Source organism: Diceros bicornis, chromosome 35 (assembly GCF_020826845.1).
Source record: "Diceros bicornis minor isolate mBicDic1 chromosome 35, mDicBic1.mat.cur, whole genome shotgun sequence".
Classification (NCBI taxonomy): Eukaryota; Metazoa; Chordata; class Mammalia; order Perissodactyla; family Rhinocerotidae; genus Diceros; species Diceros bicornis.
In genome coordinates, this window is record NC_080774.1 from 18,982,475 (window position 1) to 19,007,836 (window position 25,362).

The 25,362-nt window shown below is 54.3% G+C and overlaps 1 protein-coding gene across 1 annotated transcript in view; it reads left to right on the forward strand.

Moving 5' to 3' along the window:
- The window catches only part of CMKLR1 (chemerin chemokine-like receptor 1), a 39,176-nt gene extending 14,071 nt beyond the window's left edge, over nucleotides 1-25,105 (forward strand). The window contains exons 2-3 of the mRNA XM_058532284.1: nucleotides 20,174-20,249; nucleotides 20,898-25,105. Coding sequence (XP_058388267.1) covers nucleotides 20,901-22,016 — 1,116 coding nt within the window. The 5' untranslated portion in view covers nucleotides 20,174-20,249; nucleotides 20,898-20,900 and the 3' untranslated portion in view covers nucleotides 22,017-25,105. The remainder of the gene's footprint in view (nucleotides 1-20,173; nucleotides 20,250-20,897) is intronic.
- Nucleotides 25,106-25,362: the final 257 nt, after the last annotated feature.

A 25,362-nucleotide genomic window follows, 5' to 3' on the forward strand; every position in this document is an offset into this window, starting at 1 on the left:
CAGTTCTGCCTGCCTTTGTCCCTTCTGTCCGCACCCAGCATCACTGCACCCGGGCTCACCGCCGTTCTCTGTCTCCCAGCCGACTGGATCCACTCTCTCCTCCCCCCACCGCTGCTCTGCGCAGAGCCCTCCCTGGCTCCCTGCTGCCCTCAGAGTAGTGTGCAAACTCTTCAGCCTGGCCTACAGGGCCGCCCTACCTGATCGGGCCCCGTGTTGCTTCCAGCCTTACCTCTCACACCCCCACCTCCCCACCCCGCCCTCCTCCTCCACTCTCGGCCCACGGAGCTACCACCTCTCCTGTTCCGGCCTGCTGCCCTGCCTTCTGTCACGCTCTATTCCCCTCTGCTATCTCCCCCTCAGCTGGGACTGATCCCTGCCTCCTCCCTGCTCCTGCTGTGAACACACAGACGTCCACCGCGGCGCTTGTAATGCGCAGACACCTGGGTTCGAATCCTGCTTCTGCAGCTTCCCGGCTGGGCGACCTTGGGCAAGTTACTTAACCTCTCTGAGCTTCTGCTGCTTCATCTGTGTAGTGGGGCTAATGATATTCTAACCTCACAAGACTGATGTGGAGATTGAGTTAATAACCTGGAAATGCCTCACACACAATAAGCTGTCAAATCATACATGTATTTAACAAATTTTATGGAGCACCTCTTAGGTGTCATACGCTATTTAAGGTCCTGGAGTAGCAGTGAATAAAATAGAGCAAAGGTTCTGCCTTTAAGAAATGTCAGCTGTGATCCATGCCTCTATTCCCGTGCCTCCTCTATGCACTGCCCTGCCAGGGTGGGGATGGTGTGCATTCTGCATTCGTGCATCAAACACACAGTGCAGGGTCTGGCCCACAACCTGCTTATGAAATGGAGAAAAGTTCTTCAGTTTGGGGATTCCCTTGGAGATCCTGATTGCCCTAGAGGGTTTATTGCACCTGAAGGGGCCCTTTCATGCAGAAATGGACATTGTAGGGTTAGGCAAACCGGTCTGGGGGGCCCTCAGTCTCTCCCTCAAGCTGCCACCATTATGCTCTGTTGTGGCGAGGTCCCTCCTCAACTTGTGGGGCATCAGAGCTGGAACAGGCATATGAGAGTCAAGATTCTTTGGGTTGCAGGTGACAGAATCCTGCTCGAACTGGCTGAAGCAGTCAGGCAAGTTCACTGGCTGGGGGAGCTCCTACGTCCAGGCTTTCAGATGTGGTTGGTCTCTCTCCGTCTCTGAGCTCTGCTTTCCTCTGTGTTGGTCTCGTTCTCCATGAAACCTGCCGAGGTGGTGGCCATGATTGCACCCCACAGCTCCAGGCTTCCATCCTCACAGCCTCGCTCCCAAAGTTTCAGCAGGAGTCCCAGAGAAGGCTCTCATTGGCCCACCTTAGGCCATTCCTGAAGCAGTCATTGGCGGCTAGGGGAAGGGGGTCTGCTCATTGGCACGCTTGGAGCAGGGGGTGGGCTCAGCCCCTTCCAAACCCTGCAGCCCGAGCGAGGGGGAGGGGCGGCTTCCCACAAAGAGGAGACGGGCAGGCCACTCCACAGAGGGGTGAGGCCAGGAGCAAGTGTAGGTTTTAGAAGGAAGCTCCGGAGAGGTGAGCGAGGAGGAATAGAGTAGTGGGTGAGGCGCAGGCCCTGGAGCTGGTGCCCCGGCCAAATCCAGCTTCCTAACCGCGTGGCCTCAGGCAGGTTGCTTAACCCCTCTGTGCCTCAAATTCTTCGTCTGTAAAATAGGCACAATAGCTCCTCCTGTATTTACTGTCTGGATTATATCAGTTAACATGCATAAAGCATTTAGAACAGTGCCTGGTGCACTGTAAATTTCAATAGATGTGAGTCGCTGTTTTACTCTCTTCAGGCTGCTATAACAAAAATATCATAAGCTGGGTGGCTTATAAACAGCAGAGTTCTCATCGTTCTGGAGGCTGAGAAGTCCAAGATCAAGGTGCTGGCAGGTTTGGTGGCTGGTGAGGACTGCTTCCTGGTTCATAGATGGCTGATGGCCATCTTGCTGTGTCCTCACATGGTGGGGCTGGGGAGCTCTGTGGGGTCCCTTGTAGAAGCCCTAATCCCATTCATGCCTCATAAGGTCCACCCTTATGACCTAAGCAACTCCCAAAGGCCCCACCTCCTAATACCATCCCACTGGGGGTTAGGTTTCAACATGCGAATTTTGGGGGGGGAGACAGAGATCAGACCATAGCAATTATTATCATCATTATTACTTTTACTGCAGTTAACTGGGGTGGGGGAGTTAAAAGTAGAACTCTAGTGGTGGATTCCAGGCCTGGGGAATGCCTTTCTGGAATCTAAAAATCAGACCCCAGAGGGAGCTCCTTCATCTGCATTCACGCTCATCTCCTGCGGGTCTTCAGACTTACCTGCCTCCACACCTGTCCTAGGATGAGCGTATCTTGTAAGCTGCCGGTCTTCCCTCCGTGCTGTTGCTCCCCATCCCCGTGCTGAAATCTGCTGGGTCACTGAGGCCCGGGGATGGGGAATCAGTGTTGCCATGGTGACCAGATTTCATCTCTGGCATCAGGGACTCTGGGGGTGGGAGATGGGTCTCAGCCCCTGGGACTGGCCAGTGTGGGCCCCTCTCCGTAGCCAGGCTTCTCCCATGATGCCTCGCCCGGGTGTCTCTGGGCCCGATTCACTTGCTCATCCGAGACCTTTCTTAGAGCATTGGCAGTTGCTATGGAAACAGCTCTTGAGGCAAATCTGCCCATGTGGGCTGAGGAAAAATTCCTCAAGAAAATGGAGAGATTGCCAGCTCCCCGCCTCCCCCCCCCCACCTGTCTCTCTTGATTCCTGGAGCCTCCAAAGATTGCCACTTCTGGGTGGACCTGGGACTGGTGGAAGGATCCTCACTCAGCTTATCAGCCCCTGTGCTAGCCTCCTGCCTCCAGTCTCCCCTCTTCCAACGTAGTGGCCGTATCAGCCATACAGGTTAGAGCGGGGTCATTTTAGAAAGATGGGCATCCCTCTACTTAAAAACCATCCATGGCTCCCTAGTGCCCACAGGATAAAGTTGGTGCCTTGTGGGAGTCCCTCCTCTTTTCTCAGCCATGTCTCTTCCCATCTCCCCGCAGCAAGACACACGCTCTCTAACTATACTATGTCAAGCCTTTGTGCCTTTGCACACACAGTTCTCTCTGCAGCTCAAATGCCACCTCCTCCAAGAAGCTTCCCCTGATTTCCTCAGCCACCTTCCCTTTACTTTGTACAGATCCAGAGTCACAAACTCAGCAACCAACAGGACACGTGAATGACTCATGTAGGGACATTCTTCACTTGTGTAAAGAAATACACCCTCTCCCACGAAAGCTGAAAGTGAGAGTGACTTGGTTCGTCTTTCTCTCACCAGATTGCCCTTATTCTACCACAGCAGAGACCCAGGGCGAGCTCTACGATGGACTTCAGCTGACTCATTGCCCCAGAGTCAAGAGAAAATAGGGAAGGGTGGGGACGGCGGAGAAACCCATCCTGTCTGTAATGCAGGCCCAGTGTGGCCAGTTTGCTGAAGTCTGGACTTTAGGTGACATCTCAGAGCACTGGCCGTGCCATGATCTGTTCTGGCACCCACTTCCCCTACGTGAGGGCAGAGACTGGGCCACCTCACTCTCTTAGCTTGTAGCAGAGAGGGTGGCACGTAGAAGGCACCCCCAGCAGCCTCTGAATGGATAGTTGAATGCACAGATTTGTGCTGTTTCCTGAACCTGCCAAACCTGCTCCTGCCTCAGGACCTTTGCACTTACTGTGCTCACTTGGTGGAGTGCTCCTCAATCAGATAGTCACGTGTCTCCCTCTCCTTTTATTCAGGTCTCTGCTCAAAGGTCTCCTTCTCAGAGAGGCCGTCTGTGAGCACTCTGCCTAAAATAGCACACCTCCCAGATCTCTATGCCCTGTTCCTCTTTGCATATTATTTGTAGCACATATCACCACCTGCCATTATATTCATTTTATTTTTCCAGCATTTACATAGTGCTTCCAATGAACCAGGCATGCTTCTAAAACATTACCAGTGTAAACTCATTTAATCCTTGTAATATCCCCGTGAGGGAGGAGTTACTATCACCCCTATTTTTCAGATGAGGGAACTGAGGCACAGAGAGGTATGTGACTTGCTCAGAGTCACACAGCAGGTGAGGGGCAGAGCGGGGATTCAAACCCAGGCAGCCTGGCTCCAGAAGGGTTTGACTTCTTTGTTAAGTATTTGTTTATCTGTTTGTTACCATTTCTCCCCCCGGAGAATGCCAGCCCCTCCAGGGAAGCGACGTGTCTGTTTTTGTTCCCTGCTGCATCCCCAGGACCCAGATCTAGGCCTGGCGCAAAACAGGTGGTTAAGAAATATTGCTTGGAAGGATGGAGGAAGGGAGAGAGGAGAGTCAGAGAATTGGAGGAAAGAATCCTTGGCCTTCTTTCCGTTAGCCCAGTGTCAAGGCCAGCTTGTTGGAAGTCTGGAAGTTTCTCAGCCTCCTGGAAGTTTGAATCAGCCTGTCTGGGAGGGGCCCCTCCTCGCCCTCCAGTAGGGCTTCTGTTTTCTGACCTCTCCCAGGCAAGGGTGCCAAACCGCACCCCTGGAACCCTGGGCCCATGCTGAGCACACTTCCGCCTGTGACAGGGCCACGGAGGAGAATGTTCCAGGCCGGAGGCGGGAAGTCTCCGGAACAAGGTGGCCTGGAGTGAATGAGGCTGTCGGGAAGCCAGTGAGGGGCCCAGATGGAGCTGCCCTTGGCCAGATGTGCTGGGGCCTCAGTGCTGTCAGGGGACAGAGAGATGGGACGTGAGGGGAAGACTGGAGGGGTCTGCGACCTGACACTGCAGCCTCTTGGCGTCTCCCATTTACCCAGCGTTCCCTGAAATCTGACCCTGGGGGTCCAGAGAGGGCCTGTGCCCTGCCGAGTTCTCCTTGAACCCTAAAATGACGGACCCCACTGAGAGAGCGGCAGGACCACATTCCCCAGTTTCTCCGCTGTGAGATAACCCCCTTTCCTATAACGTTGATAAGTAATCGCGATGTGACAGGCTGAGCACTTCACCAGCCTTGTTTCATTGAATCCTCACAGCTCCCAGAGATGGATGCTACAGATGAGGGGCCTAAGGCTCAGAGAGGTGAGGTAAGCTGTTCAAGGTCACAGAGCATGCAAGTGCTGCAGCTGGGATTAAAACCTAGTTCTAAGGGATATGCAACACGATTTCAGGGAAAACCAGGAGAGGAGAGGCCAGAAGCCCAGCCTGGAGCTCCTAATACTCCTGTTGCTCACTTGCCGAGTGATGTTGGGAAAGATCATGAAAGTTGTTTGAATCTCATTTTTTCTTCTGTCGAATGGGCATGAGGGAGAATTGACATTGTCTAGGACCCTGCGAGGGGCTGGCTGTTTTGCCTGGTGCATCATATAGGTCATTCTCCTTCATCTTCACAGGATGTGGGGACATCTCTACATCCCAGATGCAGATATGGAGGGTCAGAGATGTGGAGGCCACACATCCAGGGCCATCTCTCTTACGTTTAATGCTCCGTGCTGACAGAGGTGGGACGATAGCTTGGTTTCAACCAAGGGACTTTAGTCAAGTTGAAAAGCGCTTTGGGGAGTCTCTCACAGAGGGTGTGGGGATGCCGGGAAGGGAGCCGGGGCCGAGCGGAGGGTGGGGAAGACAGTAGCCATGGCTTCCTCATCCGGCCCAGGGCAGCGTCTGGTCTGGGAGGGGGAGGCTGAGAGGAGCCGCTGGCTGTGGCCTGGCTCCCATCCCTCCTCTACTTCCAGACACCATCCAGCTCCTCCCTGAGCTCTGGTGGTTTCCGGAAACACAGCCCTTCGCTTTGGCTCAGAATGTGCACACTGGATCCAGCCTGGCTTTCTCCCTGCCGTGGGGCAGGGATGCCGCTGGTTCTCGCAGACACGGCACCAGCTGATTTTTCTATATAAACGTTTGCTGAGCACCTACTGCACGCCAGGCGCTGTGTCCACATCCTTGTTTCATGACATGCTCACGATGACCCTGGGAGGCAGGTAATCCTATCCGCCCCATTTTACAGATGAGCACACTGAGGCTTAGAGAAGAGAGGTGGTTTGTCTATGGTCACTGAACTAGGAAGGGCCTTTGAACCTGGTCTGGCTGACTCCCCAGTGTGGGCTCTTAGCCACTGTGCAGCTGGGAGTGGAGGACGGGTCTGAGACAACCTGGTCACAGTCAGCAAGTCCCCCAGACTTCCTCATGGGATGGTGCTGGGGAGGCTGGTACATTAAGCTTGAACCTCCAGCCCAGAGATCTTAGACCTGCAAGGGGTCCCCAGAGATCGCTTCATCCAGACCCCTGATTTTCTGAAAGGAAGGTTTTACTATTGTCCTTTCACAGGCAAGTCAACTCTGGCTCAGAGAGGTAAAGAAACTTGCCCAGGGTCACACAGCGTGGAGCTGAGCCACACTGTCTTTTTATTGGCACAAGGCTGGGAATAGACAGACACTGGGCACCTTCAGCTATGGCATTTTTTAAAACTGCAAGGGAGGCTTTGACACCATCAACTCCAACCTCCTTGTTTTACAGCTGGGGAAACCGAGGCCCCACAGGGTCAGGGATTTATCTAAGCACGTTTGCCAAGTACGGCCTGCAAAAAAGAGCACTCGACTCTTAACCTGGGTTCAAATCCCACCTCTGCCTCCCACTAGGCACGTGACCTCGGGCAAGACTCTTGTCCTCTCTGGGCCACAGCTTCCTCCACTCTTAACGTGGCCATAATAATGGCCACCATCCCACGGTGTTTGTGTGAGATGATGTACATAGAGGGCTTCTCGACGTCCTGGCACACGTAGTAGGTGCTCAATAAAATAGTGTTATTTTGGTGATTATTATTAATAACATTTCATCCTGACCTTCTAGGGCCCAAAGCTCCTCACCAGGATGGCCGGCTGGGTCTCGTACACCCGGGGGTTCTGGTGCGAGACGCAGGGACCTGGTGAGGTTCTCACTCATCCGACTGAGCAACAGAGAGGGAGGGAGGGAGCAAAGCCTTGGGGTTGAAAACAAGGGCTGCGGCAGCTGACGAGCCTGGTTCTCAGCCCCCTGCCCTTCTCTCCCCGAGCAGGCTGGGGCCCTGTTGATGGGGAGGGTCCTTTGGCTGCCACCTCCCGGGTGTCTCAAGGTGCCACGAGAAGAAGCCATGCTCTGGGGCATATCAGATGCAGCCTGGCCGTCAGGGCTGAAGAGAGCTGTGCTGGCCTGGATTTAGGGGGACAATGGCTGGAACAACGACTTCTCGGGGGGCACCGAGGAGGCCCCTTGAGATCCTAGGCTCCAAGCCCACGCAGTAAACAGGACACGGAACTCATACCGTGGGCTGGCTCCTGGCTTGGGGCGACCACCACTGGCAGCCTTCTCAGACCACATCCTGAGCGGCTCGTGTAAACGCCCCCGGTGCCTGCTGCCTTCCAGATGCGCTGTATACACAGCAGGGGATTAATTGCATGAGTGGACTCAAGGCTGATTTCAGGACATTAAGCGAATCGGGTGCTGGGCCTCCCGGTCCTGTGGGATATAAGCAGGGGAGAAAACGTGCTTACGGGCCCACTCCAGGGGCTGCGGCAGTGTTTATGGGGAAAGGCCATCGGCCCAATGGCTTTGGACACAAGCTGAGTGGCCAGGAAGACACATAGTGTTTGTGCATTGGACCCGTTGTTGGGGGCCGGGGTGGCCTTTTGGCCTGAGAGCCGCCCATCCAAACGCTCTTGCTGGGGAACTTTTGTGGCTGGGAATGGCTGCTGGGTTTGCAATCAAATAGCAGGGCTGGGTTTGCGAGGAAGTGTCCACTCTCTACCTGGGCCTGGAACCTGTTGCTGAGTCAGCCTCGCTCAGTCCTGGGGTGGGCAGGGGCCTTAGGGACTTTGGTAAAGAGCTGATGTTATTCTAAGAACAACGAGTAGCTGCTGAGGGGTTGTAAGCAGGGAGGCCGTGATGTGGTTTGCATTTTGAAAAGATCTCTCCGGCTACTAAGTGGAAAATGAAATCGTTGTTGAAGCGAGAGGCTGGCTAGGGGCCTCTGGCAGCATCCAGGTGAGAAAAAATGGTGGACACATTTGTGAGCCGTACAGGAGACAAAATGGGTCGGATTTGATCGACGCGGGGGTGAGGGAGGGGGAGGCAGGGAGAGTCTGGCTTCTCCGTCAGGTCCTCAGCAGGAAACAGATGACCCACTCAAACGGGGTATGGATGAGAGCTTAGGCGAGGGGAGACTTAGACAGGGGTGAACAGAATAAGGGATGGTGCAGCGATGAGAGGCCTGGGATCCAAGGAGACCTTCCTGTCCCTAGGCTGAGGGGCCCGGGGAAGGAGTGGTTACTGCCACCCAAGGAGGGTAACTGTGGCCAACAGGTGGAGACCTTGCAAGGAGGGAGCTGGGAGAATGAACAGCTGGGTGACCCCGCTCTCCTCTTGCCCTGCAACCCAGCTGGGCCTCTCATTGATCAAACTCAACCAGAGGTCACAGGGCATGGAGCCTACTGCTGTCGTTCCTAGAGGTCAGCCTTTAGGACCCAGAGCAGGGGGAGTGGATTTGGGGACAGCACTCTGGGGAGGAAGGAGTGGCGTCTAGTGGAGGATGCCAGGCAGTGGAGTGGATATCTGGGGGTCTCCTGCGTCTGCGCTCTCATTAGCTGCTGGAGGTTTTCCGGGGTCTCTGGCCTCTGAGCAGGTGGGCTCTCCAGGACCAGGGACATAAGCTCCTTGCTTTTGCTCCCCGCCACAGAGTCCTAAGTTCAAACGTGGCCCCATCCAAACCAGAAGAAAATGGGACAGCCTGTTAGGCGGCCAGCGCCTTCCAGCCGCACTGCAGTGACTCAGCGTGCGCTCCCGGGTGTGGGCGTGGGACCAGGGAGGAAATTCTCTCCCGACACAGAGCTAATTCCGTCCCGGGGCTGGCAGCCAGGCCTGCGGCTGGAACATCTGCTGGCGCTGTGTGGTTTCGAGGTTCCTGAGTCTCTCGGAGCTCGGGATCCAGGGATTGTAAACCCTGAGGTGTCTCTTGGAGCCGTCTGTGGGGGTTGGGGGGTCCCTTCTCTCTGCCCTGAAGGGTGAGAAAGTGGTGGATGGGACCAGCCAGGGAACTCTGGCAGCGGGCAAAGACACGGGGACCTAGAGTCGGCTGAACGGACCTGGAGGAGTCAGGGATGCTCCTGAGGGGGGACATTTGTGAGGGGGAAGGTGGTGCCTGGACGGTCCCATTACATTCCAGCTGCTGGCTGAGGCTTGGGCAAGTAGAAATAGCAAAGGTTTTGGGGTCAGAGAGTTCTTGGTTCAAATCCTGGGCTGATGCTAAAGGCTGTGTGAGCTTGGGCTAGTCACTTCACCTCTCTGAGTGAGCCTCCATTTGCAAATCTATGCAATGGGGATACGGAGTGGTGAGGATTAAGGTGTGTGCAGTGCCGGGCACAGTTCTAGGCTCTGGGGATATGCCACACACAAGACAGACCAAGGCCCCCTTCTCTTAGGGAGGGTCATTCACTCTCTCTGGACCTCAGTTTCCCCAGCTGCAAAACAGGATGCTCTCTGAGGGGCATCCCAGCTCCTAAAAGCCTTTTGGAGGCCAAGAGAGCTGGAGGGAGGCCTCCGGGGCCGCCAGCCGGATGTGAGGGTGGGCCGTGGGGGAGGTGGGAGATGGGGACAGCAGCCAGGCCAAACACGGTGGGAAGAGCTTCCAGTTTCCCTGATGGGCTCCCACGCCCACGGCCCCATAAAGTCGCTGCACGGGGCCTGGGGCCTGCACCAGAAGAAGGTTCGCGGGAATCTGAGACGGGAGAGCAGCGGGTTGGGAGACTGAGTGAGCGGCTGCTGGCAGCTGGGCCGGCTAGGCACACAGGTGAGTGATGGCTGAGCCTGTCAGAGGGGACAGTGGAGAGAGGGAGGAACAGGGAGACAGAGAGAGAAGACAGACAGGGAGAAGAGAGAGGCAGAGAGCACACAAGAGACAGAGGGAGGAAACCAAGGTAGAGGCTGATGGAGAGGCAAGCAGAGAGAGACACAGACAGAGAGACACAAGCAGAAAGGGAGCGAGTCCTTTGCAGACTCAGCGCACCCATTTGGCAAAGGGGCTTGGGCAGTGACACGGAGAAGTGGAAGGGACACATCTGCTGCCCAGATGCCTTCAGCCCTGCTGTCCCCTGAACCCATGGGGACTCAGGCCAGCAGGTGGCAGCTGGAGAAGGTGGAGCCCTGGATTCATGTGGACCCAGGTTCAAATCCCTGCCCTGCTGCTAATCAGGTGTGTGACCTCAGGCAAGTGACCCTCCCCCTGCTCCGGCCACAGATGTCCCCGCGGTAAAGTAGGGCTGACAACAACGACCTTGCAGGGTCAGAGGGAGGTCCAGGTGGGAAAAGGCGTGCTTGCTGTGCCCCAGCCTCCTCACCAGAGCCAGCGAGCAGCGGGCCCACACATCCTTGCAGGATGGATGAATGAAGAGGCCCCGCCTCCTGGGGCTTTCCCCACAGAACCTGGGACCATGACACATTCCCATCTGGGCCATTAACCAGAGGCAGAGGGGCTTGGGGACGAATGCCAGGGGACCAGGAGCCTCATCTTGCCCCATCTGTAAAATGCACACCCCGAACGCTGCCAGAGTGATCTCGTGGGGCCTCTTGGGAGGTTCCACTGGGGCAAAGACCAGAGGATTCTGGAATGTTCTGAGGAGATGGGGCAGTGGACAAGGAGAGAGAGCAGTTTCGGCAGTTCAGCGGCTCTGAGCTTCCTTCTCTGTCCAGAATGGCTAATTTGACCTACCTTGCTTACCTGAGTTATCGGTGTGACCTTAGGCATGTGATTCACCCTCTTTGCGCCTCAGTTTCCTCCTCTGTAATAGTGTTTAGAACCATGAGTGGAATGTAGTGACGGTTGTGTACATGTTTATTTAATAAAAATTAAGCAAATAACATCTGCCTGAGGTTTTCGTTCTCTGTGACGGGAGGAACCAGATGTGACCTTGAGAAGGGTCTGCGGTGGCCATGTGGGCAGGGCAGGGCCATCTGCAGCAGGATCTTCTGCCTGATGACAATTCCGTCCCCGGCAGGGGCTCTGCTCGCCAAGGAGGTACCGGGGCCGTGGCTGCTGCACAGGCACCTCTGCCTGGCCTGATGCTAATCCTTTCGTTGGCTCGTCCGAGTTCACTTCACACCTGATGGAGGAGGCTGGTGGGTGGCTGCTTGGTTGGCCCTCGCCTGCCCAGAGTGGCTTCATCAGGGACTCAGTGACCCGGGCATGGGCTGGGCACTGCCCAAGCATGAACCCCAGGCAGGGATGTGGGGTGATTGTGTGTTTGCTTTGGGTTTTTAGGGACCTCAGGAGAGGAGGGAGGGCTGACATAATGACAACCCTCTGTCCATCCTCATCAGCATGCTCGGCCTCCGGAAGCCCTGCATTTGTCTTATTTTCTTCCTTCTCTGTGTTCATTTCCTTTTAGCTCCATTTCCTACTCATTCCCCCTCCCACTCGCTCCCACGGAGCCATTCTAATCTGTTCAGTGTGTATCTTGTTATTTGGCCATGTTTTTGCAAAACGTGTGTCACTGTTTTGTGTGCGTTGCTGCTTTTGCATGCATGTTTTCAATGTGCTTGAGTGCTATTAGGGTCGGTTTTAAGATGCTCCCAGTTGAGTTCCATTGCTGTGTGTACCCTTGATAATTTGTTGGTTCTAACAGCTGCATAGCATTCACCCGTCCCCTCTCCCACAAGGGACGTTCACAGGCCTCCAGCTTCCAGCCATCAGCACACACGTCTGGGTGCTGCCCGAGTCCCCTGGATCCTTGATTGTTTTCGTGCACACAGTCTCCTGGGGGCCCTGGCTCCGAGAGCCAGCACCTGCCCCTCTTGTCGGAGGATTGACCTCAGAGGCTGGGAGTGCCTGGGAGTGCAGACCCCCAGGACAGGGTGGAGGATACCAATGCTCAGCCTCCTGGAATGTGACCTCCATTGTTCCCTGAGCCCCAGCGCGAGCTAAGGCCATCTCCCGTGGGACCTTGCCTGGTGCTACACCCTTGCCCAGCCTCCTCCCCTTCCCAATCCTACTTCTCCCCTCCCTCTCCAGGGTTTCCTGGAACACTTCCTTAATAAATCACTTTTGCAGGAATCCTCATTTGAGCTTTGCTTCTGGAGAACAGAAGCTAAGACATGCCCTTGAAAACACTGCACACCAGCATGCCCGAGTGTGGTTCCTTGCGGGGTTGTGAGGTGCACAAGGGTTCATGGTTCCTGCAGCACAGCGTGAGAGCCTGGGCCCTCACCCCGCCCACCCCCGGGGTCTCCCGGGGTCTCCCTCCCAGCTCTCTAGTCCTTGTCGCAGTTCTCATTTGCATGTCTTTGATCATCAGTTTACTTATGCCTGTGGTTGGGAGTTTCCCTCCTGTAAATTACCTGTTCATATCATTTGCCGGTTTTCCTGTTCGAGTTGCTTCTGTTGTTGTTTTGGATTTGCAGGAAGGAGTTCCCTGCACATTCTAGATGGCAATTCCTTGTTGGGTTTGGACATCATAAATCTCTTCCTCCACTGGAGGCAGGGCATGTATGTGTGTGTATGTGTGTGTGTGTGTGTGTGTGTGTGAACACATCGTGTGTGTATCTCTATGTTTGTGAGCATGCTGTGTGTGTGTGTGTGTGTGTGTGTGTGTGTGGATAGGGCCTGGGCCCAGCATGGGTGAGGCCATGGGGCAGAGAGCTGGGAGTTAGGCCCTCAAGCTCAGAACAAGGGATCTGGAGGAACCTCAGAGGGCAACGTTAAGTTGTAACAATAATGACAACAGTGTAAGAGTTGTGGGTTGAATTGTGTCCTCCCAAATTTGTGTGTTGGTATCCTAACCCCAGGACCTTGGAATGTGACTGTATTTGGAGACCGGCCCTTTGCAAAAGTGATTAAGGTAAAACGAGGTCATTAGGGTGGGCCCTAATCCCATCTGCCTGATGATTAGGACACAGACACACACAGAGGGCAGACCACGTCAAGACGCTGGGAGAAGGCGGCTGTCCGCAAGCCAAGGAGAGTGGCCTCAGAAGAAACCAACCCTGCTGACACCTTGATCTTGGACTTCCAGCCTCTGGAACTGTGAGAAAAAAATGTCTGTTGTTTAAGCTGCCCAGTCTCTGGTCCTTTGTTACAGCAGCCCAAGCTGACTGATACAGGAGGCATCAGGTCTCTGTTTCCACAGCCTCAGGGGAGAAGGATACCACCCTCCTTGCAGGGCTGTTTGGGGACAGTGTGTGACAACATTTCTAATGGGCTTGGCACCTGCCACATAGTAAGTGCCCAGTAAATCACTATGCCAGGAATAGTAACACGTATACTTATTAAGTGCTTACTGTGAGCTGGGCACTGAGCTGGAGGCTGGTGAAGAACGAGCGTCTGCTATCTAGCAGGCCTTTTGGGGCGAGTGGCCTGGGTGGGGCGTGGGCAGGACATGGTCAGCGTCATCAGAGGGAGAGGCCTGGGGCACTGGACAGAGTGGAGATGAAGGAGGCAGGAAGCGTCAGAACCGGGCACTGATAGAAAACTCGGGTGGACCCTGATTGTAGACAGAGCCTCCACTAACAACAACAGTGATGAAGACAAAAACAGTAGTGGCTTCACGCTCTACAGTGGTGCAGAATGCTTCCCAGAGCTCACTTCACCTCCCTGTGCCTCGGTGTCCCCATCTGAGAATGGTGTAATCATGTCCCAGCCCCAGAGGGCTGTCGTAAGGACGGGGTGAGCTGTGCCTAGAGTGCATGGCCCATTGTCCAGCGCACAGGAAGTGCTTCATTAATTATCCGTGCTGAGCTTTCCATGCACCAGGCAGTGCCCAAGCACTTAGCAAACGTCGTTTATTCAGTCCTCACCGCAGCCCGAGAGGTTGGTCCATGGATGAGCCCCGTTGCACTGGTATTGAAATTGAGCATCAGAGAGGTGAAGCAACGGGCCTGAGTCCATTCAGGCTGCTGTTACAGAATACCAGACACTGGGCAGCTTAAACAACAAACATTTATTTCTCACAATTCCGGAGGCTAGGAGGTCCAAGATCAAGGCACCGGCAGATTTGGTGTCTGGTGAGAACCTGCTTCCTGGTTCACAGACGGCCAACTTCTCACTGTGTCCTCATATGGTGTAGGGGGCAAGAGAGCCTCCTGTGGGCTCTTTTATAAGGGCACTAATCCTGTTCCTGGGGGCTCCACCCTCATGACCTAATCACCTCCCACAGGGCCCACCTCCTAACTGCATCACGTTGGGGGTTGTGGATTTAGGGGGGACAGAAACATGAATTTTGGGGGGACACAAACATGGCCAGAGTCACACACCTTGTAGGTTGTGGAGCCAAGAGTCCAACCTTGGTGGGTGTGAGGCCATATCCTAGAACCTTAATTCCTTTGTTTTATTGTGCTTTGTTCCATGGCATCATCATTGTCATTATTATTATTTCTAATTTCCACATCAACACAATGAGATAGAAAAAGCATCATTCATTCATCCATTCGTTCACCCGTCCATTCGTTCATCCATCCATTTTTCCAATAATACCCCAGGAATGTGCCAGAGTTATGTAAGACACCACTATCAGGGAAAATCAAATGATAGGTACATGGGACTTCTCTGTACTATTGTTGCAACTTCCTGTGAGTTTGTAATTATTTCAAAGTAAAGTTATAAAAAGAATAGGACAGAAGTGACACTGTGTGGTTGCCACGCCCTGACCCTGAGGCTAGGTCACAAAAGACCATGCAATTTCCACTTTTTGCACTGGAACACTCGCTCATGGAGCCCAGGGCTGCTGTGTAACAAGTCACGACCCTGAGGCGGCCATGCTGTGAGTGAGCTCAAGCCACATGCTGCTCTGTTCAACAGAGTCAGAGAAACAAAGCAGAACAAAAGCATTATCCTGAGGACCTGTTGGGTTCTGCTCTGACCTGGGAACATGGAGCTGAATAAGACCCGGATTTCACATTCAGGTAGCTTCCAGTCTAGTCAGATGTGTAAGCCAGCAATAACCATATAAATATCACGTGCCCTACAGTGGGGGTGGGTGCTGTGGGAGCCAGAATGGGGGTGTATTTGTTTCCCAGGGCTGCTGGAACAAATTACCATAAACTGGGTGGCTTAAAACAACAGAAATTTATTCTCTCACAGATCTGGAGGCCAGGAATCTGAAATCAAGGTGTTGGCAGGGCTGCGCTCTGTCTGAAGGTTCCGGGGGAGAATCCTTCTTTGCCCTTCCAGCTTCTGGGGGCTCCAGGTGTTCCTTGGCTTGTGTCAACTTAAAAGCAAACTCACCTGTTATTTTACCTTCGAAATGAGTTTATTTGGGAATAGCCAAAAGAGTTGCAATTCAGGATATGCACGCTGTGGCATACCATCGGAAAATCTGGAAAAGAAGGGAGGGGAGCTGCTTTTATAGAGAAACAGGGGGAGTAGGGAGGGGCTGCTCTAAACAAAAGCCCATTGGGGGAAAGTAACAGTTCAGGGCAGCAACAGCTTCTCATTGGCTGAGCTGTGGCCTTTCTCATTGGCTGAGCTGTGGCGTTTCTCATTGGCTGAGCTGTGGCATTTCCCATTGGCTGAGCTGTGGCATTTCTCATTGGCTGGGCTGCGGTGTTTCTCATTGGCTGAGCTGCAGCCTTTCTCATTGGCTGAGCTGCGGCATATCTCAATGGCTAGGCTGTTGCCGGCTGGGGAGAGAAATCTTCCTTCAATAGTAAAGTAGCTTTACTTCCTGTGGAAGATGCAAGTGTCCCTCTCTTCCTGTTTGGTGTAACTGACCGTATGTGATAGGGCTTGAGAGCTCCCCTTGCAGGCCTTCCTTAACTCCGATTTAGTTAAGGTGTCTTTTATTAATTTCACACCTCCACTCTCTGCCTGTCTTTGCATGGCCTTCTCTGTTTCTGTTTCAAATCTCCCTCTTCCTTTTCTCTTATAAGGACATTTGTCCTTAGGTTTAGGGTCTACCTTAATCCAAGATGATCTCACCTTGATATCCTTACCTCAATTATATCTGCAAAGACCCTTTTTCCCAATAAAGTCACATTCACAGGTTCTGGTGGACAATCATTTTTTTGAGTGGGGAGGGCCTTCAGCTCACTGCAGGGGGTGAGAGGGGATGCCGAGGGAAGACTTCCTGGAGGGGATGCTTGAGCCTGGTTTTCAGGGGTGAGTTAGAACTAGTAGAGGGAATTTAAAAGGGAGTAGAAACTCTTACCCCCTGAAAAAAAAAAGTGATTGTGATTTTTGGATGCTGCCACCTAGCAAATGTGTTGGCCAAGGAAGGTTTTGTTGTTCCAGTTCGTGGGGCTTTGTCTCTCCCATGAAGCAGAGCTCTCAGACCTCTCAGGGCCTCGACCCAGACTTGGGTCTTCTGGGTCTTCCCGTGTCATCCTCACCAAGACTGGGACAAGCTGGGAGGAGGACCTGTGACAGGCACACGCAGGACATCTTGGAGCTGGGAGGGATCTAGAGACTGTCTTCCTCCCAGTCCTGACTCCAAAAGCACCTTTATCGCCTTAGCTCATTCTCCTAGCAGCCCTGAGAAGTATCAGGACAGCCAGTAGTATCATTCCCATTTTGCAGATTGCACAACTGAGGTCCAGAGATGGCAGCAAAGCTGCTCAGATGACACATCAGGTCTCCTGCCTCCCGTACCAGCCCCTCCCTGGCATCCCCTCCTGGAGACCTGTGGGAACTGTCCTAAGGAAAGGACTGCAGAGACCAGCCTGCGGAGTCTGTGCCTGGAGCCTCAGAGCAGACCAGCTCTAGGCCCCAGTTCCAAGTGGGTGTGAGTTCAGGGTCACAGGAAGATTCTGGGAGCTGAGCCAGGACAGCTCATCTGCTCCGTGGCCTCTCTGGGGAGCCGAGGGTGAAAAGGGGAAAAGCTGGTCACAGCCTCAGCTGCCCGTCTGGGCTGTGATGGACGATGTCATTTTTGGCAAGTGATCGCCATGTGTGCCCCAGACCTCAGCCAGATTGTCTTGGAAACGGGTGAAGGTGCCTTCCTTGAGGGGCTGGGAGAAGGAGATCAATGAGGAGGTGTCCCTGGAGGGTGGAGCTGGGGACCCTGGGGCGTCAGGAAGGGTGTGAACAGACATGGAAAGATGCACTCCACTTTCTGGAAAGCAAGGCAGTTAAGAGCAGGGCGTGGAGTCAGAGCAACCTGGGTGTGCATTGGCCACTAGCTGACCATGTGACGTTAGCCTCACTTCCTCATGCTTACATTGGGAGTAATAGCAGTACCACTCCTGGGGGTTGTCGGGATGTGTGAGCTCATGCAATTAAAATGCTTAATGTAGTGTTTGAGCTATTGTGTGCACCAACCAATTATTATTTATCACAAGGAACTAAAAACAATTTAAAACATTTAAGGAAATCCCAGTGTTTGGCATATACTGAGTGCTCAAATAAATGTTAGCTATGTGTATACATATTACGAGGGAGGGGTTTTTACCTCTATTGGAGAGACGAAGGGTCTGGAACTTAGAGAAGCAAAGTTCCTGCCTGTGTCGCCATTGACCTGCCCTTGAACCCAGAACTGGGGAGACAAGTGGGCAGGTGCACTGGTCCTCGGGCCTTCTTGGTCTCTCCCACCTTCCCAGGCAAAGGCCATTTTAGGAGGGAAGCCTGAGAAATCATAATAACAACAACAACAGTAATAACAATAACAGAGTATTGCTTACCCTGTAACAAGTCCTGTTTGAAGTACTTTACATGTGATATTTACTCCTCACCACCATTCCGTGAGTTTGAAACTTGTGATGATGCCCATTTTACAGATAACACAAGTGAGGTGCAGAGGATAACTGACTTGTCCAAGGTCATAGGGAGATCACGCAGACCCTGGATTTGGATGCTGGCAGCCTAGCTGGGCCCAAGTATGTCCTCGACCACTTTGCTGTACTGCCTGGAACCGGGACAGAAACGGGCTCAGGGCAGGAGGGATGTGTGTTGGGACAGAGAGGAGGCTGATGGGGCCCCCCTCCAGGGAGATCCAGGGGGGTGGGGTGGGGGGGCACACGCCAACGCTGATTCACTTAATTCCTGGTGGGATGGGGTGTGAAGGGTGGACGGACAGACATGCCCGGAGGATGTCAGTGCCACCTTCTGCTGGCCCAGCCTGGCCCTGCTCAAAGATGGAAAGACGCGGCCTCTGACCCCGAGCTGCTCCCAGCCCAGCGAGAGAGCCAGACATGACGTTATTTGCGTCTGTCGCATCTCTGCAGACACTGCGGTGCGGAGAGTTGGGTCTGGAGACCCTGCTTCTCTTCACCCTCCTTGCGGGGTTCAGACACGCCCCCTCTGCCAATGAGGGGGGCATACTGGGGAGTGGGGAGGTGGCTTGGCATGCCCTCCCTCCTTCCATCGTCTTAACTCCTAGCCGTCCTTTAAAACTCAGCTCAGATCCCACCTGCCCCAGGAAGCTCCGGCGCCCAGGCTGGGGAATGCCCCTCCTTGGGGCGCCTTGGGGCATCCTGGCCTTGCCCCCCACCCAGCACTACCTCTGTCTTGTGCCTTGTGACTGACTGAGCTTCTATGGGAAGGGACCCTAGGGAAGCCGTTTCCTCGTCCCTGGGGCCTGCACAGCGCTGCACAGGGACATGGACATGGTCGTTTCTTCCTCAGGGACACACTCGGCGGCTGTCATCAGATCACGATTTCGGGGGCAACGTGGAGTGACGCTCAAGAGTCCAGGTCCTACCGATCTGGCTCAAATCCGGGGTCTCCTGCCTCCTGCCTGGATGCCTTGGGCAAGGGTTTTCGTCTCCTTCGCCTCATCGTGGCTCTCATGGGGTTAAAGGGAGACCACCCGTGTGAAATGCTCAGCACAGTCTCTGGCATACACTATTATCCCCAACACCAGTCTCAGTTCCCCCGATCATGGTGGTGGGGGTGGCTGCAGTGTCCCGGTCTTCTCTCCCCACTCCAGAGCTAAAGGAAGCCCTCGGGGACCCCTCATTGGGCACCTCTGAAATATCCTCCCAGCCTGCAGAGTGGGACGACACTCAAGCTTGAATTCTCAGTCCCTTGGGCCCAGAGTCCTTAATGGAATTTTCCAAGTGGCTTTTATTTAATAAAAGCCAAAGATGATTTTTATGCAATAAAATATAACCTCAAGCCCATTAAGGACCAGTAATGCTTTTATATGGAGAAAGGTTGGAGTTGTTTATAATGAAGCATCGATTGGCAGTCTCACCGGGCTGAAACATCTGGTTAGGATGGGAGAGCTGGCGTGGTGGACAGTGCACTGGCTCTGGGGTGTCAGAGCCCTGGGTTCAAATTGCAGCTGTGCATCCCTGGGCTGTAACATAATCACTAATATTCATTGAGGCTTTACTACGTGCCAGCGCCGAGCCAAATGTTCCATATACCTGATGCCTATAGTTCTTATTCCACTCTGTGAAGTAGTGAGCATTCCCATTTTACTGATGAGGACACTGAGGTTCAGAGAGGGGCATGTTCAAAGCCACACAGCTGGGAGGCGGCCGCGGCTGAACCATGCGTGTGACAACTGCCCCCAAGAGCTCCCAAGCTCAGAAACTCCTCAGAATCTCAGTTTGTTCTGTAAATTGCGAGAATACCCAATGAGGTTGTTATGGGGGTTGTATGAAGTACCAGGTAAGTGGTCTGGCATACAGTAGGTGCTCAGCGAACGTCTTCACGTCTGTCTCCTCACAAGACCTCTGTGACAGCAGGGCCCCAAGGGTGCCCAGGGAGAATGGTGCTTTTCTGGCTGGGCCTCAGTTTCCACAGCTCCAAAACAAGAGTGGTAACACCTGCCTGGAAGGGCCCTGGGGAGACTAAATGACACGAGAGACTTGAAGCTCTGGGCTCGTGGTAGGTGCTCTGGTCCCTCTTCTGTCTTCAGAGTGCCCACACCGCCTGGAATGGTGTTTCCTGAGTTCCGCCCCGGCAGTAGGTTTGCAGGGAGCATCGCACTCTCTCCTGCACCCACCTCTGCTGGGCATCAGCTCTGGACGTGCTGGGGGGAAGTGGGGGCTGGGATGGAGGGTCCAGCAGTTGCTCTGGGGTCAAGGGGCTCTACCACTTCCCACCTGAGTGACCTTGGGCACGTCACTTGGCCTCTGCTTCCTCCTCAGCAAACCTGGAGTAAGGACACTAGATCCCGTCTCTGGCTTTGAGTCTACCCCAACCTCTGGCTCTGAGACCTGGTCTAACTGCTGCCTCCCGTTCTTCCCTGCAGGTGTTTCCAGCTGTGCACAGGGACTGATTGGCCAAGGACCCACATTGGAGAGCTTCGGATGCCATAACAGTCCACGGTGAGGGACTCCTGTGGTCTGAACTCGTGCCTCCAGAGGGCACCAGTGGGGGACCGCTGAGGAGGTGGGGTGCGCTGGAGAATGCCATCACGGCTGCCCCCGGGAGTTTGAAAACATGGTTGGAACCGAGTTCACAGCACCGTGCACCTCTTTTTTGTTGCACTTAGCATCATCGCGATTTTTTCGTGATCTGAGGAGTTTTTTAATGAATGCTCATCTCCCCCTCTAGACTGTAAGGGGAAGAGGAGGGTCCCAGAGAGGCAGCAAAACATGGTTGTCGAGAGGATGGCCTCTGAAGTGGGGGTTTGACTTCCCAGCTGTATGACCTCGGCCAAGTGACTTAAGCTCTCTGTGCCTCAGTTTCCTGGTTTGAAAAATGGGGTTCATAACTTACCTACCTCGTTGAGTTGTTGCGAGGATGGAGAGGGTTTATATATATGTCAAGCCCTTAGAATAGTGCCTGGTATACAGGAGGTGCTGGAGAGGTGTTTGTCACATGAATAAAATAGCAAAGCAGGAAGTGGTTAAGCCACCCAGTGGGCCTTGCTTAGAGCCAGGGAGGACATTGTCAGTCTTGGTGGTGTTGGTCAAACTCTTAAAGCCAGTTCCAATCAAGGTTCCCCTGATGACACCTGTCTCCCTTCACAGAGAATGGAGGACGAGGATTACAACATGTCCCTCTCCTACAGTTATGAATACTCCGATGATTTGGAACCCATTGTGGTTTTGGAGGAGTCTTCTCCGCTGGAAGGCAGGGTGGCCAGGATCTTCCTGGTGGTGGTCTACAGCATCGTCTGTTTCCTCGGGATCCTGGGCAATGGCGTGGTGATCGTCATCGCCACCTTCAAGATGAAGAAGACCGTGAACACTGTCTGGTTCCTCAATCTGGCCGTGGCGGATTTCCTGTTCAACGTCTTCCTCCCGATGCACATCGCCTATGCCGCCATGGACTACCACTGGGTTTTTGGGACGGCCATGTGCAAGATCAGCAACTTCTTGCTCATCCACAACATGTACACCAGCGTCTTCCTGCTGACAGTCATAAGCTTCGACCGCTGCATCTCTGTGCTCCTCCCCGTCTGGTCCCAGAACCACCGCAGCGTCCGGCTGGCCTACCTGGCCTGCTTGGTTATCTGGGTCCTGGCTTTCTTCTTGAGTTCCCCATCCCTCGTCTTCCGAGACACAGCCCATGTGCACGGGAAAATATCCTGCTTCAACAACTTCAGCCTGTCAATGGCCGGCTCCTCCCCGTGGCCCGCTCAACACCAACTGAACCCTGTGGGGTTCGGCCGGCACATGGTGGTGACCGTCACCCGCTTCCTCTGTGGCTTCCTGGTCCCTGTCCTCATCATCACAGCCTGCTACTTCACCATCGTCTGCAAGGTGCAGCGCAACCGTCTGGCCAAGACCAAGAAGCCCTTCAAGATCATCGTGACCATCATCATCACCTTCTTCCTCTGCTGGTGCCCCTACCACACACTCAACCTCTTGGAGCTCCACCACACTGCCATGCCTGGCCCCGTCTTCAGCCTGGGTTTGCCCCTGGCCACTGCCATCGCCATCGCCAACAGCTGCATGAACCCTATTCTGTACGTCTTCATGGGTCAGGACTTCAAGAAGTTCAAGGTGGCTGTCTTCTCTCGCCTGGTCAACGCTCTGAGTGAGGAGACGGGCCACTCCCCCTTTCCCAGTCACAGGAGCTTTACCAAGATGTCCTTGATGAACGAGAGGTCCTCAGTAAACGAGAGGGAGACCAGCATGCTTTGAGGCCCACCTGGGAAACGTCCAGTGGACACTCCCATCCTTGGAGGCCCAAAGCTATGCCTTCTCAAGACCACGCAGGAACCTTTTCAGCACCCACCAATGCCCACTGCGTTTTGCACGGGGGTGAACAGTGCTTTGAGCTGGGACTCCAGGGCTAGGAGCCCCTTTCTTCCAGTGGCACGGTGGACAGAGCATGCCATGTGGCTCAGCCGTGGGCCAGCATCCCATGCTTCTTGGGAGACCAGCCTTGACTGATGCAAAACCAAAAAGGGAGAATTCTCAAAAGCACTGCCGTGAACTGGGATTGGCAAACGATAGCGAGATTAAGCTACATACTGTGTGCTCTCCAGGAACGACACAAACGCTCTCCAAGGTCCATTCCTGGTGTGAGCAGAGGAGGTCAGAGCAAACCCAGTGTGATGGAGATCACACCTCGCCCCATGTACCTATCTTAGTAGCCGGCCAGAGGTACCACCCTGCAAACCATTCCTCTGGGTTAGGGCGTGTGGAATGCACAGGTTACCTGGGAGAGGAAGGTGACATGTGAGCCCAGGAGCTCCCAGAACCATGGATTTGGCTTTCAGATCAGCTCGGAAGACAGAGAACAGGTCCTAAGGGGCCGTGTGGGCTCTTTGTGAGGACAAGACAAGCCGGGCTGCATTGAGGACTTGGGGTCTAGGAGAAGGAATGGAGAAAGAAGAGGAAAGACCCTTCGAAGGGTGCGGCCTGCAGCAACTCACCCCGGAGCCTCCCTGGGTGATGGTGCTTTGGCCGTAGCTACTTTGGGGTGGGGTGGTGCCAGCCCCTTGCCCCGGGCCCTGCTCTCACTCTGCATTTGGTATTTGGGGGCTGGGTCCGGCAGGCAGCTTCACCAGCAGGCCCCACTCCATCACAGGGATGCCTCCCTCCTTCTCCAATCCACTGGCTCTGGCGGGAGGTGCTCAGAATAAAACACTCCAGGGCGGGGGTTGGGGGGGGCGCATCTCCTCCTCCTCAACTTCCTCAACGCCTTGCTGAAGACTCGTCCAAAATCAGCTTCGGGAAGCAACCCGGGAGAGCCTCACGGGCCAAAGAGTGTGTCCGAGGGCTCAGTCACCGAACTCGAAGCCGAATCTGGAGGCTGACTCCTTGAACTGTGCTTCTGAGAGGTGGGCTGTGGGCGCCGCAGGCACAGAGCTCCCCCTGTGTGCGGCCATCCTGTCTTTTCTCATCTAGGACCCACACCTTCCTGTGCTACAGAGCGTCACGGTCCCCTTTAAAAACGACAAAGCTGAGCTCAGAGGAGGGAAGTAACGCCCCCAACGTCACACAGCTAGCCAGAGGCAGACTTAAGATCTGAACTCACCTCTGTCTGGCCCCAGAAACTCCGTTCTTTTATGGATACCGTATCTATTGAGAATATTCTGGACTATAATGATAGCCTACATTATTTAGCACTTCCTATGTTAAGCACTTTACATGTGCTATCTCATTTATTCCTCAGCAACCCTGAATTAGGTACAACTATTACTTTCTTTTTGCGTATGTGGTATCAGGGGCTCAGAGAGGTTAAGTAACTTGCCTGAGGGTGCCCAGCTGGTCTCTGCGAGAGCCTGGATTTGAAACTAGGTCTGTCTGGCTCAAATAAAGCTGCAGAGGCTTGGGGTTTTGAGAGAGGCTTGGAGTTTTGACCATAAATATAGATTCCTCAGCAGAGTAATGTAAACATCTTAATGGCCTTTAAGTCACCTTTGTAAATAGTTTTCAAAAATGACCCAACATAGCTAAGAAAGTGCACTTGGCCTCAGGCTCCCTCGACGTCCATCCACACACACCCACCGTGGCTCCATCTCCTGCCTCCTCAGAGATCTCTAGGGAGGGCGGTGGGGAGAGAGGCCTGGTGGGAGGCAGCCTCTTGTGGGCCCGAGGCCCTTTGGCCTCCAAGCGTCCACATTCTGTTCTCTTGTAGTCCCTTCGTTGTGAAGCCAGTTCTCCAAGAAGATGCAATGAACAGATGTCATGTCTACACAGCGCTGGGCAGGTCCTGAGGCCATGGGCTGTTGGGACTCACACCTCATTAAGAGACAAACTGTTCCTTCTCTCATTGGGTCATCGTGCTGATTGGCGAGGGAGCTCTCAATTCACCCCAAGTTGGGGCCGCCAGTTGCTTCAAGAAATCTGAACTCGGACAGTTTGCAAACAAACAGGGTAGCTCTGAATATTGCCCAGTGCCCCCATGATCCCCTCCCCAGCTTCACAGCAGAAGCAACCAAGGCACAGGGTGGCCCCAGTCCCAGACAGTCATCAGCCCCTTGGGCCTCTGCCCCTGGACGGTGCTGTTTCCTCAGACTCGTTTCCTCGCTCCTTCTGGGCTGCGTGCAGGCCAGGCCAGGCCGCGGGAGCCAGGCAGTCATTTTGTCATTGGAAAAGCTGATGAACAGGAGCGAGATTCAAACCAGCTGCTTCCCTCCGTGGGGTCAGGCTCCCTCTCCTTGGCTGCCCCACCAGCCTTCCTGTTCTGACGGTAGGGTCCCATCAAATGCTAAATGCAACCACGACGCCCTTCCGTCTGGTCCACACAGCCTCTTCTGAGGATCTCCACAGGTCACACGTACAAAGTCCCTGCGTTCACCAAGTGTGTTCACCTGCATTGCTCCACAGGTAGCCTACACGCTGTGTGCCCCAGAGCCCTCCCTCTGGGACCAGGACCCTGCCGATGGGGTCTCAGCGCTGCCTCTCGGGTGGGGTGGGTGGGCCGAGGGGCATGGGGAAGCGGGCAGAGGGACAGGAAGAGAAGATGGTGTTTGAGGATGGGGCAGGGCCTGGTGGGAGACTGGGTGGGGGGAGGGAAACAAAGGAAATGTAGAATGACAATGAAGGAAAGGGATCCTGCATTTATACACACCTACTGTGTGTCAGGCAAAGATCTCATCAAGCCCTCAGAACGATCCTGTGAGAAGACCATGAGTCCCACGTGGGTGATGCAGAAAGGGAGGTTTGGATGGCAGACCTCACTTGTCCCGGGTCACACAGCTAGGAAATGGTGGGGTTGGGCTTTGAACCAGGTCTGCTGCCTGAGCTCCTAGCTTCTTCAGCCCTTGGGAGAAGGGAGAGAGAGGGAAGGGGAAGGGGGAGGGGGAGGAGGAGGAAGGGGAGAAGGAGGGGGAGGAGGAAGAGGGGGCAAGGGAGAGGGACTCAGAAGAGGAGATCAGGCACTGGCAGAGGAGGAGTCAGCTCTGGAGGGCTTAGGGGCCAGGACGGCTGGGAGAAGATAGAGACCAACAGTGAGAGCCACGAGGGCCCTTCAAACTCCTCTAGTCCAGGCCTTTCCCATTTTACAGATGGGGGAACTGAGGTTTCGAGAGCTGCC